Genomic DNA, 14,445 nt, shown 5'->3' with positions numbered 1-14,445 from the left:
GCTTTCATGTAGGCCTCCCTAGGCACTGGTACAAGTTTATGCTGCTGTTTCCTAGTTTAGATGAGTTTGCACTTGTGGCTGACCAGAACCTTTGGTGACAGCAATTTGACAAGATTCTGGTGCTGTCTCTCAAATGAATCTGGAATTTTTTACAATGATGTACTGGACTGAAACTGTTGCAAGACATAAGAAGTCTGTATTATAACCAAACAATTATTAAAACCAGTCCAGAACAAAATTTGTTCTGCATTGTGACACACAAAAGATATTCATAGGTCACTCCAAGAACTGTTTTTGTCAACAAAGAAATCCCTCCTCACCATCATTCTTCATTTCAATCACTTGTACCCTCACTTTTTCTATTAAAGCTTAAGTATTTCAAAACTTTTTTCATTCACAGCTTACCAAGCAATACAAAATTATTAGATATATATACATTTACTGATAGCAAAAGTCACACTTACTATCAAATCCCACCAGTTTTAACAATTGTTAAATATTTAATCCTAACTAAAAATCTTATCACAGATTATTTTCTTGAATCATAAAACTGTGTGAAAATTTAGGAAACTAAAAAAATACCAATACCATAAAAAATTCATAAAATTATTTTTTATACTAGCTACAAAAATCTTCTTTTACTTGATCTTTTTATAATGGAAAACTTCTGAAAATGTTCAATTCTTCAGTATAAACTTTACAGCAAAAACACTTGGACATCCTCTTACAAGAGGATTTACAAGATATTCTTGCACGTTTCTTACCAGCCCCTTTAAAACAATTTGGTATTATTTATTAATATTACTTAAACAATTACAGCCTGGAAGTCAGCATCTGCAGTGAAAAATAAAAATCATGATAACAAAAAACATTGAGCAAGGTATGCAAATGCTGAGCTGCCAACTGCCCTGACCTTCTGCCTTATATTGAAGAGCAATTTCTTCAAGCAGAGGTTGACTTCTGGTTCTGGGTTTGTTGATGCTCATGCACTGGTATATGATTTATAGCCCCATAAATTCTACTAGTATAAGTAAAAATATGACAGACTTAGTATTTCCATATACTACAATAGAACTCATTTTTAAGAGCAAACCAACCTTTTAACACAAGCGGCTGGTTAGACAAATTAGGAACTCTATTAGACAAAGTTGCCAGGAGGTGCAGGGAGGTGAGCAATCCTTTCCTTCTGCTCTGCACTGCTCAGGCCACACCTGGAGTGCTGGGTCCACTTCTGGGCTCCTCAGTATAATAGACATGAACACACCAGAGAGAGTTAACAAAGGGCCACAAAGATGATCAAGGGACTGGAGCATCTCTCCCATGAATAAAGGCTGAGAGCTGGAACTGCTCAGCCTCAAGAACACAAAGCTCATAGGGGACCTTATCAGTATGTGTAAATATCTGAAGGGGAAGTGCAAAGAGGATGAATTCAGGCTTTTTTCAGTAGTACTAAGTGACAGGAGCAGAGGCAATGGGCAAATAATGAAATGAAAGAGATTTCCTGGGAACATCAGGAAGCACTTTTTGTATTATGAGGGTGACCGAGCATTGGAATGAGCTACACAGAGAGGTTGTGGAGTTTCCTTCCTTGGACATATTCAAAAGCTGTCTGGACATGATCCTGGGCAGCCAAACCTCAGTGGCCCTGCTTACATAGGGGGGTTGGACAACATGACCTCTGCAGGTACCTGTCAATCTCAACCACCCTGTGATTCTGTTTTCTCAGCCCCATTAACCAGATACTCCTGTGACTCTCAGATTTGAGGCACCTATCTTCTATACCTAGTGACAAGCAGACTCTTGCTGTATGTTTTTTACTGTAGCTGGTTCCCTTATGGCACCACAAGAGCTCAAGGCAGAATTCCCAATTATTACAATGGTAACACAAGTAAAAGATTGCTGCCCCAGTCCTGGATTTGAGGTTCTCTTACGCTGAACACTAAATGGGGGGAAGTATGGAGGGAAGGAGTGTGAGGGGCGGCAGAGTAGGGAGTGCAGTGTCACACTCTGACTTCTGTACCCGTGTAAGAACCATGAGGAGTTCCTAAATGCTGCCTCAGCTGAGGTGAACCAAACTTGTGTTACACCCTTACATACAGTAGTGGGAGTGGGAAGTGTACACCACATCCTTAGCTGGCATGGACTGTGCCCGGCAATGTGATCTGAACCTCAGACTAAGTAATCAGATGTCATGCCTAATTTTGGGTTAGTGAAAAAGACATCAACATTGTCCAAGCACTTAACATCTCCAGAAGGCAACAGTACAGATGAAAGCAAGCTAATAAAGATATCAGATTTTTGTCAGTAATAAATCAGTCTCTTCAAAAATCAACTATTCAGTAAGTGAAACATCAACTCTACATGTCAAGTCACACAGAGGAAGATTACCTAATATAAAAAAAATAGTACCAGCCTTCCCTGCCTTTTTTATTACTAACTAAGCAAATACAATTCAGAGTAAACCACCTTTATAAAAACAAGATTCTTGATATTCTTAGAACACACTCTTAGAACAGAAAAAAAAAAAATGCAGCCAACCTCACTGATTGCTGGAGATAAAAAAGATTGCACAGAATCTGCTTGAAAAGTACTCCTATATATACATCAGCACAGAGCACTCTGTAACAAGGATTCTACAATTTGCTATAGGACAAACAGCATTTACTGCACTGGTCTTTTCTGTTTGCTTAGAGCTGTAACATTCCAGTCTCCATCTTCTCTTTGTGCTTTTTCTGGATGACCTTGAATGACCACACATTGTATATGTGGCAATACACTTCTCTGAAGCATGTTCTGCTGCATTGCACAAGACTAACCTGAAATAAATTATGTAGGGAAGAGTAATAATGCCAGGAACACAGACTTATTCTTAACACTGCCAAACAATTCTAAATGCAACCTACATATCACACAACCTGCTTCTCTCCTCAAACATATTCTGACAATGTCATCTGAAGAATGAAGTGCAATCACCATTTTCATGTTACTTGGTTCAAACCTCACTGCAATCACTGCTTACTGTCATCATTAATTATTCTGTGTATTGGACTTAACCAAAAAAAAATCAAACAAATACCAAGCAAAATGCCCTGAACTAAAAAAAAACTCAACCACTTGTCTAGAAGTCCACCAGTGAAAGTAGAACCTTAAACAATTTTGGGGGTTTTAATGTTGTTCTGAATAGCTGAAGATGGTTTCTTTTCCCACTTCCTAGAAAAGCTGTTTACTAAGACATTTCATGGAATAGTGCTGAAGGCTGGCATTTACAGCATTACTCATAATTAAGAGTGGAATACTCAGAATTCATAGACTTAAAACCAGACAGAAAACCGGTAAAAAAAATTATTTTAACAAAACTACAGGAAGCAGGAGAAAATAGCAATTTATCTGCAAAGTATAGATGGTTACAGGAAAAATGGGTACACACCGAATTTTCTTCCTCCTCTTCTAGTTCTCTCTGCTGTTCTTCATGTCGCTTTGCTTTTATCTCCATAGCTTCGGTGATCAGGTCCCTTAAAATTGAAACTGGCTTAGCATTCTTAATAAATGTATGCTAGAGAAAAAAAAAATCATTAAAATATGTAATATCATTACAGCAGTTGTGCCTCATATTTAATTACAAGTCCAATTCAACATCACAGATTTCAGTGATATACATTACTGTACATAACACAAAATCTACACCAACACAACATACAGTGTCTTTCAGCTGCTTCATAACTAAAATATTACTTTAACTATTTTTAACAGCTGCAAGCCTTGGGAAATGTAATCACTTAGTATCTGCTTTATGAGTGAAAACACAATTTTCCAAAGAAATTGTGCAGTAAGTTGTAAATAGAGTGGTGATGATCTGACATAGAAAACCAAACTTTTTCAGGTATTTGGTTTTGTAATTTAATAAAGCTTAAAAAATTGAGAGCACAGATTAGTGTCTCTAACCAGATCATCTGTGGCTGCTAACTTCAACAAACCTATGCTTTAAATATCATACAATAATTTCTTGATCTATGATGCTGAAACATGGAACCAGTAAAACAACTTTTACTTTTAGCAGGAAGTTTAGTTTTTAATTCAAGGTCATTTAAAACATTACTTCTTCATTTAAGACAACATGCATGATACCATTTGCACATTTTTCTGCCGAATAAACACCTGCTGTTAGAAAAAAACCCTGATTTTTGCATCATCATATGCAAGTACAATTTAGGCAAAAATGTAACTAAGCACCTCAGGAAAAATATTAATAAGTATTTAAAATCTGTTCCATGAAGAACCGAACTGATGAAGCCTCATTCCCTACGCCTACTAACTATCTTCTTCCTTGATATATTAATTCAATTACTCTCTTTTTCATTCCATGACCTCACTTGACAAACAGTACTTTCATTTCTACTCCAACATCTTCACAACACCTCCAGCTCCATCACATATTCTCCAAATTCCAGCTAGGGAAAAAGACAACAGACTCCTGATGAACAAACACAGTATTTGGTTTTCTCAATAAGCATGGGAAAGAAACTGCACGCTGAAGCTTCTTGTTTGTTTCTCCTTACTTGCCCACATTAATGCAAGTCTCTTCTATCCAGCTGTCTGTATTCAGCTAACCATACAAACTTCAAATCTTGGAGGTCTCAAGTACTGGTTCATACATCACAGACACTTAGAACTTTCGTTTTTTAACCTACTTTGTGGTCTACATTTTAGTGTTTTGCAATGTATAAAATTAAATATTCATAGCACGATCTATAAATATGATGGATCTATTACCAACTTTGCAAAATTCATATTCTCCTTGTAGTGGAGTTCACTGGAACTTAAAATTTAACAGCTGCTATTGCTAGCTCAACACAGAATAAATCTAGCAGGAGAGTAATACGGGAAGCGAAAGCCTGGCATACCCTGCCTTGCTCCAAAGGTTCACACTGCCAACTGTGGCTCACATAGGAAAGTGCCCACTTGGTTGAACTCAGCCCAAGAACAAACTCATTATACTGCCCATCCCAATCAGACCTTTCTAGGACACAGAGCCACCTGCCTGCTTCATTTGACATGAACAGAAGGAAAGACTTGAATATACCCCATGCATGATCCACACAGAAGGGTAACCTGGGCCCAACTCTTTTACTAAACACTTGTCTAAATCCTGAGATCTATTGAGGGCCTCTAACCACAAAGCATGGATCCAATTTTAATAGCAAGAACCAGCCCTAAACTATTCAATGAGCAGTGAATTTTTAGAAGCAGCAGGAACAAAAATAAAATGGGGGCAGAGATACAGGAGCTGATAGAGAAAATACCACAAAGACTACAAAGTGAAAAATAAATAAGACATAATAATAGCTAAAATAAGATTTTCCCTTACAAATTTTCACAACATTTTGGGTTTGAGGAAAAAAAACAAACCCCAAACATAAAATGTGCTTTTCCTCAGTAACTTAAATACTGACCTGTAGCAGCTGGGTTGCTGTAGCTCTTTGTTCAGGATTTTTCACTAAGCATTTCTTCACAAAATCTGTGAATTCATCCGACCAGAGCTCTGGCTTCCGGAAGGTTGGAGGGGGATTTGTAGGAATCATAAAAATAGCCTAGATAAAAATCAAACAATAGCAAGTCTAAATAAAACACATCACCACAGCAGCTGAAGCCAAGTTAAAAAAAAAGGAATTGCTTTATCCACCTTTCTTATCAGGCTAAGAATCTGGAAGACAAATTTTAAGTATGCAAGGATTTCTACTCAGATCAAGATTCAGAAAGTAAATCCATCTGCTACTAATGTAACTACTTCCCATTAGATATTCTCTATTTAAACTGTACCCCATTAAGCACATGACTATTTTATCTACTGCTGTTCATCAGTCTGAAGAGATGATGGTATTCTTTCAGAAATTCTCAGCACAAATGACAGCACTGCTTCTTTAAAAACACATATAAAGTTTCTGTGAACAGCCAAGCTCACCTTCTCCTCTCTTAAGTGAATTTAGTTTTGAGAATTGCTTAGGAAATTTGGGAGGATTGCTATTTCCTTTTGCCCTCAATTCATCAGATGGAGCTTTAAAACTTGCTTGTGCAAGTAAGATTTAGATACATATGCTAAAAGACCTAAGGTAATACTAAAAGATGAAATAAATAAAATAAGCAAGTAATTAGTCTTACAGTACTGAGAACCTACATGAAACTGAAAATGCATCATTTTACCTATATAGTAGAAATTTCTTCTGTTGAGAACCATATGCAGACAGATTTTTCAACTGGGAAAAAATATTCATCCTACATAAAAAAAGGTTTGTCCTACTTAAGATTATACATATTGTGCCATTTTTTATATGACCATTTCAAGGTTTACCTCCAATTAAAAATACACACTTGCAGCAGTGAAAAAAGCAGTGGAAAAAAAAGCCATACAACTCTGACAGACAACTGCAAAATAATGAAAATTTTTAAAATTTTGTATGTAATAAATGCATTGAATATCATTGCTTCAGACTTACACATGATAGCAACACAATATTCAGAACTAGGTCTATTGACAAGAACAACAGGCTATTATTGTCTTCTAAATCCAGGTTCAATTCAATCACATTTTCCAAACTCATGGGGAGTAAAAATTCTTCATTTGTTTTTCTACAAGCATAGGCAAAAATACAAACTCAAATTCAAACAAAAAAGAGGAAAAAATTAATTCTTCACTTTTAACATATTAGAAGCACTAGAAGCTTCAGCCTCTGTCTGAAACACAGGCAGGAGGCAGAGAGAACTTAATGAGATTTTATACTTAGCTTCTAAAGAAGTCTGACTGATCCTAAAAGTTGGTTGAACTCATTCAAACCCTCATTAGAAAATTGTCATATTCTAAAGGAAAGTGGAATGCATACAAAATTATGTAAAAAAATATTTCAGTACTGAACAGTTGCTTGAATTCAAAAACCTAAACATTTACAAAACTTATCATTTTGTTTAATAAAAATATATGCTAGAAAAGCAGCTTTATATTTTCAGTGGGCAGCCATGCCAAACAAGTTATATAGACTCAGATAGGAAACATGGCACTCACTAACTGGCCTTATCTACTTCACTTGTGATGCAAGATCAATTGTCAGTACAAGTGAAGTGCTTCTGGAAAAAAGCAGTGGCTAACAAATTCAGCTGTTTCTGTCCTTGAAATTAATGATCTCTTCTGAACTTTGAACTGATGACTTTTGATCTTATCTTCAGCTCTCTTAACAGCCAACTCTGCAGTAGCTATTGAAAACACAGCTGTAACAGAAGACTACCAACTTCTGTTTATGTGGTGTCAAAACCTCCTGTTTGATCATAAACATTGACCTCTCTCCCCACAGGTAAGCAAAGATAAGTTACAGCTCAGGAAAAAGATTTGCCTTAGCCAATTAATTTCATCAAATACACAGCAGCTAAGAACCACAGCAAAGAACTGTCTTCTCTGTCATTCACAAAGGACAATGAGAAGAGGGAATTCATGAATCATTCCTTTATGCCAGACAACAAAAGCCACAAAGGGAGATATTCAGGTGTTAGAGTTCTAAATCCATATTTATGCTTTGTATATTCATTGAAATAACTACTTCAGAATTATGTATATCTATGTAATGCTTAAACTGCAGGCTTTTTAAAATCCTACGTCACATGAGCTGTATTAGCTGAGAAGAAAAATCAGACGCATATTTGTAATACAAGAAAACATACAGAAACTACTTATTCCAAATGTTTAATCTAACCTGGTAATTATGCCATGCACTTGTGCTACCATGTACCCCTCCCTGCAGCTCTCATTGCTCCATTCTATCAACCAATCTAAAATTCTGGTTTTCAATTCCATCCTTCCCTCTCTACTACCTAATTTTGGCTTGCATATTTCTCTACAGGAAAGTTAAGCTCCTTTCCTCTTTCAAAACAGTTTACGATTTAGCTTTCAACTACCTTGTTTCCTTCCAAGCAGCTTGCAAAGCAATCACTGGAGAATTATAAAGCTAGTCCCAAATCTCCAGGAATAAAAACAAAACACTTATCTGACAGAAATTTATTCCTCATGTTTGCTTCCACTTCTTGTCAAAAAGGTAATTTCTATCCTAAAATAAATATATATTATTTTAAAACAAAACAAAGCTATTTCGATCACTCTGGGTGCCAATGGAAGCAGGAAATACTTGGTTTTTTTCATGCTTCTTTCATCTTACATTAGATTTTCCAGTCCCTGTGTTTTCCCAAACTATTACTTGTAGTAATTTTTTTACCTCCACTCCAGTTGTAATTTTCTCAGAAGTTTCTCACAGCTATTTGTTTTAGCTATTTGTGTAGCTCCCACAGTGGGGCTGAGGCCAGTGCTCACACAGCCAGTGTTAGACAAATGTTGCTAAAAAGAAACACCAAATATAAGCTACTGTCCACCCAATTACATGGGCTGAACTGGAGTTTTAACTGCAAGAAATGTTAGGAGGAAATTGTTCAACAGAGGGGGCAGGCTCTGACATACTTGTAAAAGAGCTGGGGCTAATTCTTTTATCTCTCCCACCAACAACATCACCTTCCACACTGCCTTACATTTCTGAAAGACTGACAAATCTTACACGAGTAACACATCAAATACACAACCAAAGAATTAGATTGTATGAACTCAGTCTTCAGTTTTAACCATTCAATCATCTTTAGAAAGAGAAAGAAATCTCTAAAGATGCAAGAAGGATCAGTTTAATCTGTGTTTGTCTTCATCTGCCTAAAATATAGAGCTCATTACAAACCTGTCCTGAACTGGCCTTTCCCCCTCTGAACCTTGAGCCAAATTCTAGTTTGAATCATCTTTCACACACTGGTCTGAGGCAAATCCTTCACCTTGCAGTGAAACTAGAATTCAAGACAAATTATAATATATGCATGACAAAAGATGGGGGGAAGAAAAAATCACCAGGGTAGCTTTTGGGGCCACTTCTGAATTAGGCTTCGAACACAGCTTCTACCATACCTGTTACCTGGTAGCAATTCAGTGTTCAATCACTAGCAGTTACAACTAAGCTGAATATCAGATTGAGGATCTGGTCTTAAATGAGAGCAGAACTCCACAAGTCAGCCCAGGATTTTATTTTTATTCTTAAGGGACCTACTATTTTAAATTAAGTCCAGGCTGAAAACAGGGGTTTTTTTCTATAAAGGTTCTTTTATGGACAATTTTATTGGCGTGAAAATGTAATTATGGTGATGATGATGAATTAGGAAACACCAAAAGAAAAATGAGATGCTCATATACCACACATGGAAATTCCTAATCAGAAAATACTTGCCGCTCATTCTTCTTGTCAGTCAGGGTAATATATCTGTATTTCACACAGCCCACAAACACATTAAGTGATCAACAGCAATTTCGTAGATGTACTGTGTCCTCTAGCTTGTAGTTCCTTGAATAACTTATCTCTACTACTTAGCTAAAATAAGTTACTTGTAATAAAAAGAAGAAAATTTACCCAGTATCATAAATGCTACTGAACAAGACAACAAATATTTCTATATTGTGTTGATTTTATTATTTTTATGCTGTGAAGCTGCATTGCTAGAATCTACAGAGGAAAACTTTTTTATAAGCAAGTAAGAATATATTACATCAGTTTGTGACATCACAGTTTTTGGAACCACAATTATAGTACTGAGTTTAGCAATCTACTGTAGGAAACTGTAGTTTCTGTGCAGAAACACATTTAAACTCAGTAACACATTTCAGGGTACAAAAACATATTTAAGTCTGGCAGAGTTAAATATTGAGTACTGTAAAATTTTAGTAACTTTGGAAACAAAGAATCACCTAAAAGACATATTTTTCTCTTTTTTGTGATGCATGTCATAGAACTTCCCTTCTTTCTTGAACAGCCTTCAAAAAGACTACTAAAACACCATTGATTAATCATTTTCACAACTCATCAGCTGTCCAATGAACGAAACATCAGCATGGACAAGGGTGAAATACTAGCAGGCTCTACACTGGATTTGCTTTGTTGAGCATATTTTCTTGGTGTAGCTTTTTGGGGGGGGGTTCTGTTTGCTTTGTTTTTATTAATCAAAACTACAGTACTGCAACACAGTGAAAAATAAAGTTACTGAAAAATACCTCACGTGTTTAAAGTCAAGAAAGTTGGTTCATAATCTGCTTCATAGTAAATAATAGATTTATTTGTTAGAAGCACCCTAAAAATCATGGTTCTTCCTCCCATCTGCAAATGTAGATGCTGATGAAGATCATCTAGTGTACTCACACCTTTTGTGTAGAACTACAAACAGGTCTGGTTCCATTGGACATCCATTACATACCTGATCTAAGCTGATTCTTACTAGAATTATCAACACAGGATTAAATGCAGGAAGGGATAAGTGAAGCTTTAATTCCGAGAAGTTCTGGACAAACAACAACTGACAAATTTTTCATTCTAATGAGAGGAAATATGTGTGACATTTAACATGAAATTCTACTGTGCTTACTTTTATAGTTTTTAGTAATGGCCACCGATTAAACCATGTACATAATACTATATAAGTTTAAAATCACATTTAAATTACTTTATTATAAAATTACATATATTAACATATAATATATATACATATTATAATATATTAATAAATATATTATTTTATTGAAAAATAAACTAAAACACCCTAGGGAAAAAAATCCAAACTATATAAAACAAACCACAATTCTTACCAGTGGCTTAACAACCATTCACTGTCAAAAGCTTCCCTCTGGAAAAATGACCTTTGATAATAAAATCAAAGTATGATTTACTTAAGATGTAAAGTAATAAAGTAATAAACACAGAGAAAAGATACATAATGGAAAGACTGTCTTCATGATTAACAGCAAAGATGGGTTACTGAAAGATAAGCTATTTACATTGACCCGTATATTTATTATTGCTAGTTAGCTCATAACATTCTGACAGCATTACAACAGGTCAAAAATGTAAAGATACCAATCTCAAACATTTTGCAATAGTAAGTACAATTGCAAATCTATTGAAAAGAATCAACCCTTGCCTTGTTAGCACCATCATGCAACAGAACTGCGCCTCGAGATTCACCTCTGAATTTACTCTTCCTACTAAGGTGGGAATTGGACTAATGAGCCCTATGGGTCCCTTCCAAATTGACATATTCTTTGGTTCTAAGAAATTGCTTTGAATTTCAAAATAATATTACAGATTATTTGTTATGTGACAACAGCTCAAACAAGTTACCATTCTAAGGCCCCAAGTTCATTCAGTTAGAGGTCTTTCATAATTAGTTTTAAATATGCTTACTTAGAAAAGTGGTTTTTAAATCCCATCGCATTTCCTAACTTTAAACTTCTACCATATCCTCCACTGGTATATTTAAAGGACAGAATTTATTGTACTAGCTGCTATGCAATTGTCAAGACAAGGAGTAAGTTCCCCCTGCCAACTCAGCTAAAAGGATCATGCCATCTGGATATATGCCTCTTCATTATCAAACCACTTTGTCAGATGAGTAACAAAACTATTTACTACCACCAATCTTTTCCCAGAACTATCATCTCAGCATGCTGCCCTACTGCTAGTTAATTAATTTATGAGTTTATTCATTTCTTTTTTTTATTTTTCAAAGCTTCTTGAACTCTTATAACCCATCACTTGTACTATCCAAAGATATCTGAAGGCTACTCAACAAATGACTTCATGAAGTTGTACGCAAAGAAAGAACTTCGGTTATCTGCACTGATCTCCTTGTGTTTGCCTCTTCCTTCTCCCTCTCTCTTCAAGCCCAACAGACCTATCAATATTTCTCCAAGTTTTCTTCTAACATATTTAAATAATATTTGGGGATATATAAAAAAGTAATATATATATAAAATATATATTACTTCTGCCTGTAGTTTTTTACTATTATCTTGTCCCAGCTTTCCATCTTCTATTTTGAAATCGAAAAGTTTCAGTTTCTCTATCTAATTCCGTAGGGCTATTTTGATTTCCTGAACCCAGCTCTTCAACACAAAATGTTCCTGAATTCTGCCATTCAACTGAACACTGTCCTTTTAGTTCAGGGATGTAGCCTTCATGTTCCCATATTTCATCTGCAAGGTGCAAGTCATTGATGTTGGTGACATTTCAACAGAAAGAAGACACAGTCAGCAACCTGTTCCTCAAAATTCTTCCCTCCTTCAACTTAGATCCTTAAATGCAGGGCAACAAATGCCTTTTCAAAGTCTGTAAAAATGAAAAATAAAGCATGGGAAAATCTGCAATCTCATGAAGGTTTTAGAGCCCTTCTTTGGCTTCACTGGGGTTTTTTGTTGTTTCCTTGGGGGTTTTTCTTTGGTGTGGGGGGCAAGTGTTCTAGATCAGTGAAATTTTTCAAGTGAAAAAAAAAATAATTTCAGGCTACTCAAGATTTTGTGATTAAACTACTGAATCAGCTATCAGTTTGCAATTTTAATTGATATATACAGAATTTTTCAGAGGAGAATACCTAATTGCAAACAACCTCTTACAGGTACTAAAAAGTGTAAGTATTAAACATTTTATTGAAAGGTCATACTTAAAGTTCACATCCACAATAATTACAAGTCTACACATTTTTAGTGTTCTTGGACAAAAAAAAAATTAAAATCCCAATGACTTAAAAAAAAAATCCAAGCACTAGTGGAAAACAAGACAGTAAAAATCAGCAAGTCTTACAAAAAAACTAAAGTTTCAAACAGCTGAAAAGAACTGTGTCATTCAGACACCATCTTGGACAGTATTTCTAATAACTTCATTCACCAAAAGGAAAATCAAAATGAGCTGTAATTTACTTCATTATTCTTATTCTGAAAAGTACCCTCAATTTCAGCACTGGGTGAGCAAGATTCATTTTATCAGGGGGAGGAAGAAGGGCGCACTGCATGTATGTATATATGGGGTTTTTAAGGTTTTATTTTTAATTTGAGGGGAGGAAATGTTGGCGAGTAAGGGGGTTGAGATAGGAAAAAATAAATGGATATTAAACTACCCTTAGTTTAGAAAGAAGTGCCTTTTGTAGTGGTTTAAACTTGTGATTTTTTTACTTGACACAGACTTAGAAAATCAAGTATTTTTAAACACTGTTGTATAGGAGAAAACTTCTTTTGCTGTCAATGAGCAACACCTCCTCTTTGTGAGGAAATCAAAATCACTGTAAGAGAGAGGTGGAGCCACTCAGGCCACCAGACAATTCTATTCAAACCCCCAGAGAACTTCAACATTTAGATAGTATCTCAGACTAAATTATACATCATGACAGATCCTTGCTCAAGATCAAGGCAACTCACTGCCTACAGGATAGTTCCCGGCCACACATCTCTCTCAAAAGAGATGTCTTCGTCAATGTTGGTACCTCGCAGAAGCATCCTGCTATCACATAATCACTGCTATCACTCCCTTCACAGAACCCTTCACAGAATACATCAGATCAAGAACATGAACTTCAAACTGAACAACTTTTTCTTTTATCACCAGTGAACGATTTTCTTATCAGTTACAGAACAAAGAAATGGTTCAGAAAGTGCACACTGTATGAGAATCCAGAGAATATTCTTGTGATTAATTTAGTCTTCTTTCACCAGTTTGTTTTACCCCTGATTCAGTACTATCCTGAAAATTATGAAAAATATGCATAATGCCTAGGAGGTTCCAAGTTTTTACCAGAACATGAAACTTACTTTCCCTCCAAGAAAACTCCAATAATAGAGCTTACATTAATTAAAAAAAAATTCTCTTCTTTCCACAGTATTTTCTGCAATTTCTGAGAAAACAAGGCAATGATTACATCCAGAGTCATACTAACAGTTAATGAGACATGAAGTGGAAAAACTTCATTTGCAATTGTATTTACTAATAGAAGAATCAAGGAGTGAGTAACTTAGATTTGTGAGAAAAAGCTGCAGTAAACACACTGGACATTAAATGAGAAATCTCTGACATAACCACAAGACAGTACTAATGAAAGAAGGCATTCAAGAAATATGTAGAACCACCGATTTTAGACGTCCAGCAGCAGTTTTGTGTTCAGTTTCTGGCATCAGACTTTCAGAGATGTGAATCCACTGAAGATGGTTTGAAACAGAGTATTTACAATGCTTACACATTTTAAAAACAGACTGCAAGACTGAATGAATTAAGACTTCTCAGTCTAAAGATGAGGCAACTACAGTGAGAGATATGGTAACAGTCCCCAACATGTTAAACGCCACTTCAAAGAAGGACAAAGTTCATAAAGAACCAAAGAGGAGCTAATGAGCTTTAATTTTAATAAGGAATATTCAGGTTACATTGTAGGAAACTTGCCAATAAACTACCCAAGAAGTTCCAGAACTACTGTTTTATTCTACAAAAACATATAGACAAACATAGTCTCAGAACTTCATGATCAAAAACTGTGCATGTGTTTTGAAGATCTTTTCCACCACCACCACCT

At 35.5% G+C, this 14,445-nt stretch overlaps 1 protein-coding gene across 1 annotated transcript in view; it reads right to left on the bottom strand.

Annotated features, from left to right (window-relative positions):
* STK3 (serine/threonine kinase 3) overlaps window positions 1–14,445 on the bottom strand; it is a 128,256-nt gene that overhangs the window by 65,962 nt on the left and 47,849 nt on the right. Inside the window, exons 7-8 of the mRNA XM_086881707.1 lie at window positions 5,451–5,588; window positions 3,428–3,553 (exon numbers count right to left, since the gene is read on the bottom strand). Of these exons, the coding sequence (XP_086737833.1) occupies window positions 3,428–3,553; window positions 5,451–5,588 (264 nt within the window). The remainder of the gene's footprint in view (window positions 1–3,427; window positions 3,554–5,450; window positions 5,589–14,445) is intronic.

Source organism: Cyanistes caeruleus, chromosome 1 (assembly GCF_971803275.1).
Source record: "Cyanistes caeruleus chromosome 1, bCyaCae1.hap1.1, whole genome shotgun sequence".
NCBI lineage: Eukaryota > Metazoa > Chordata > Aves > Passeriformes > Paridae > Cyanistes > Cyanistes caeruleus.
This window is presented reverse-complemented; position numbering and strand designations above follow the sequence as displayed.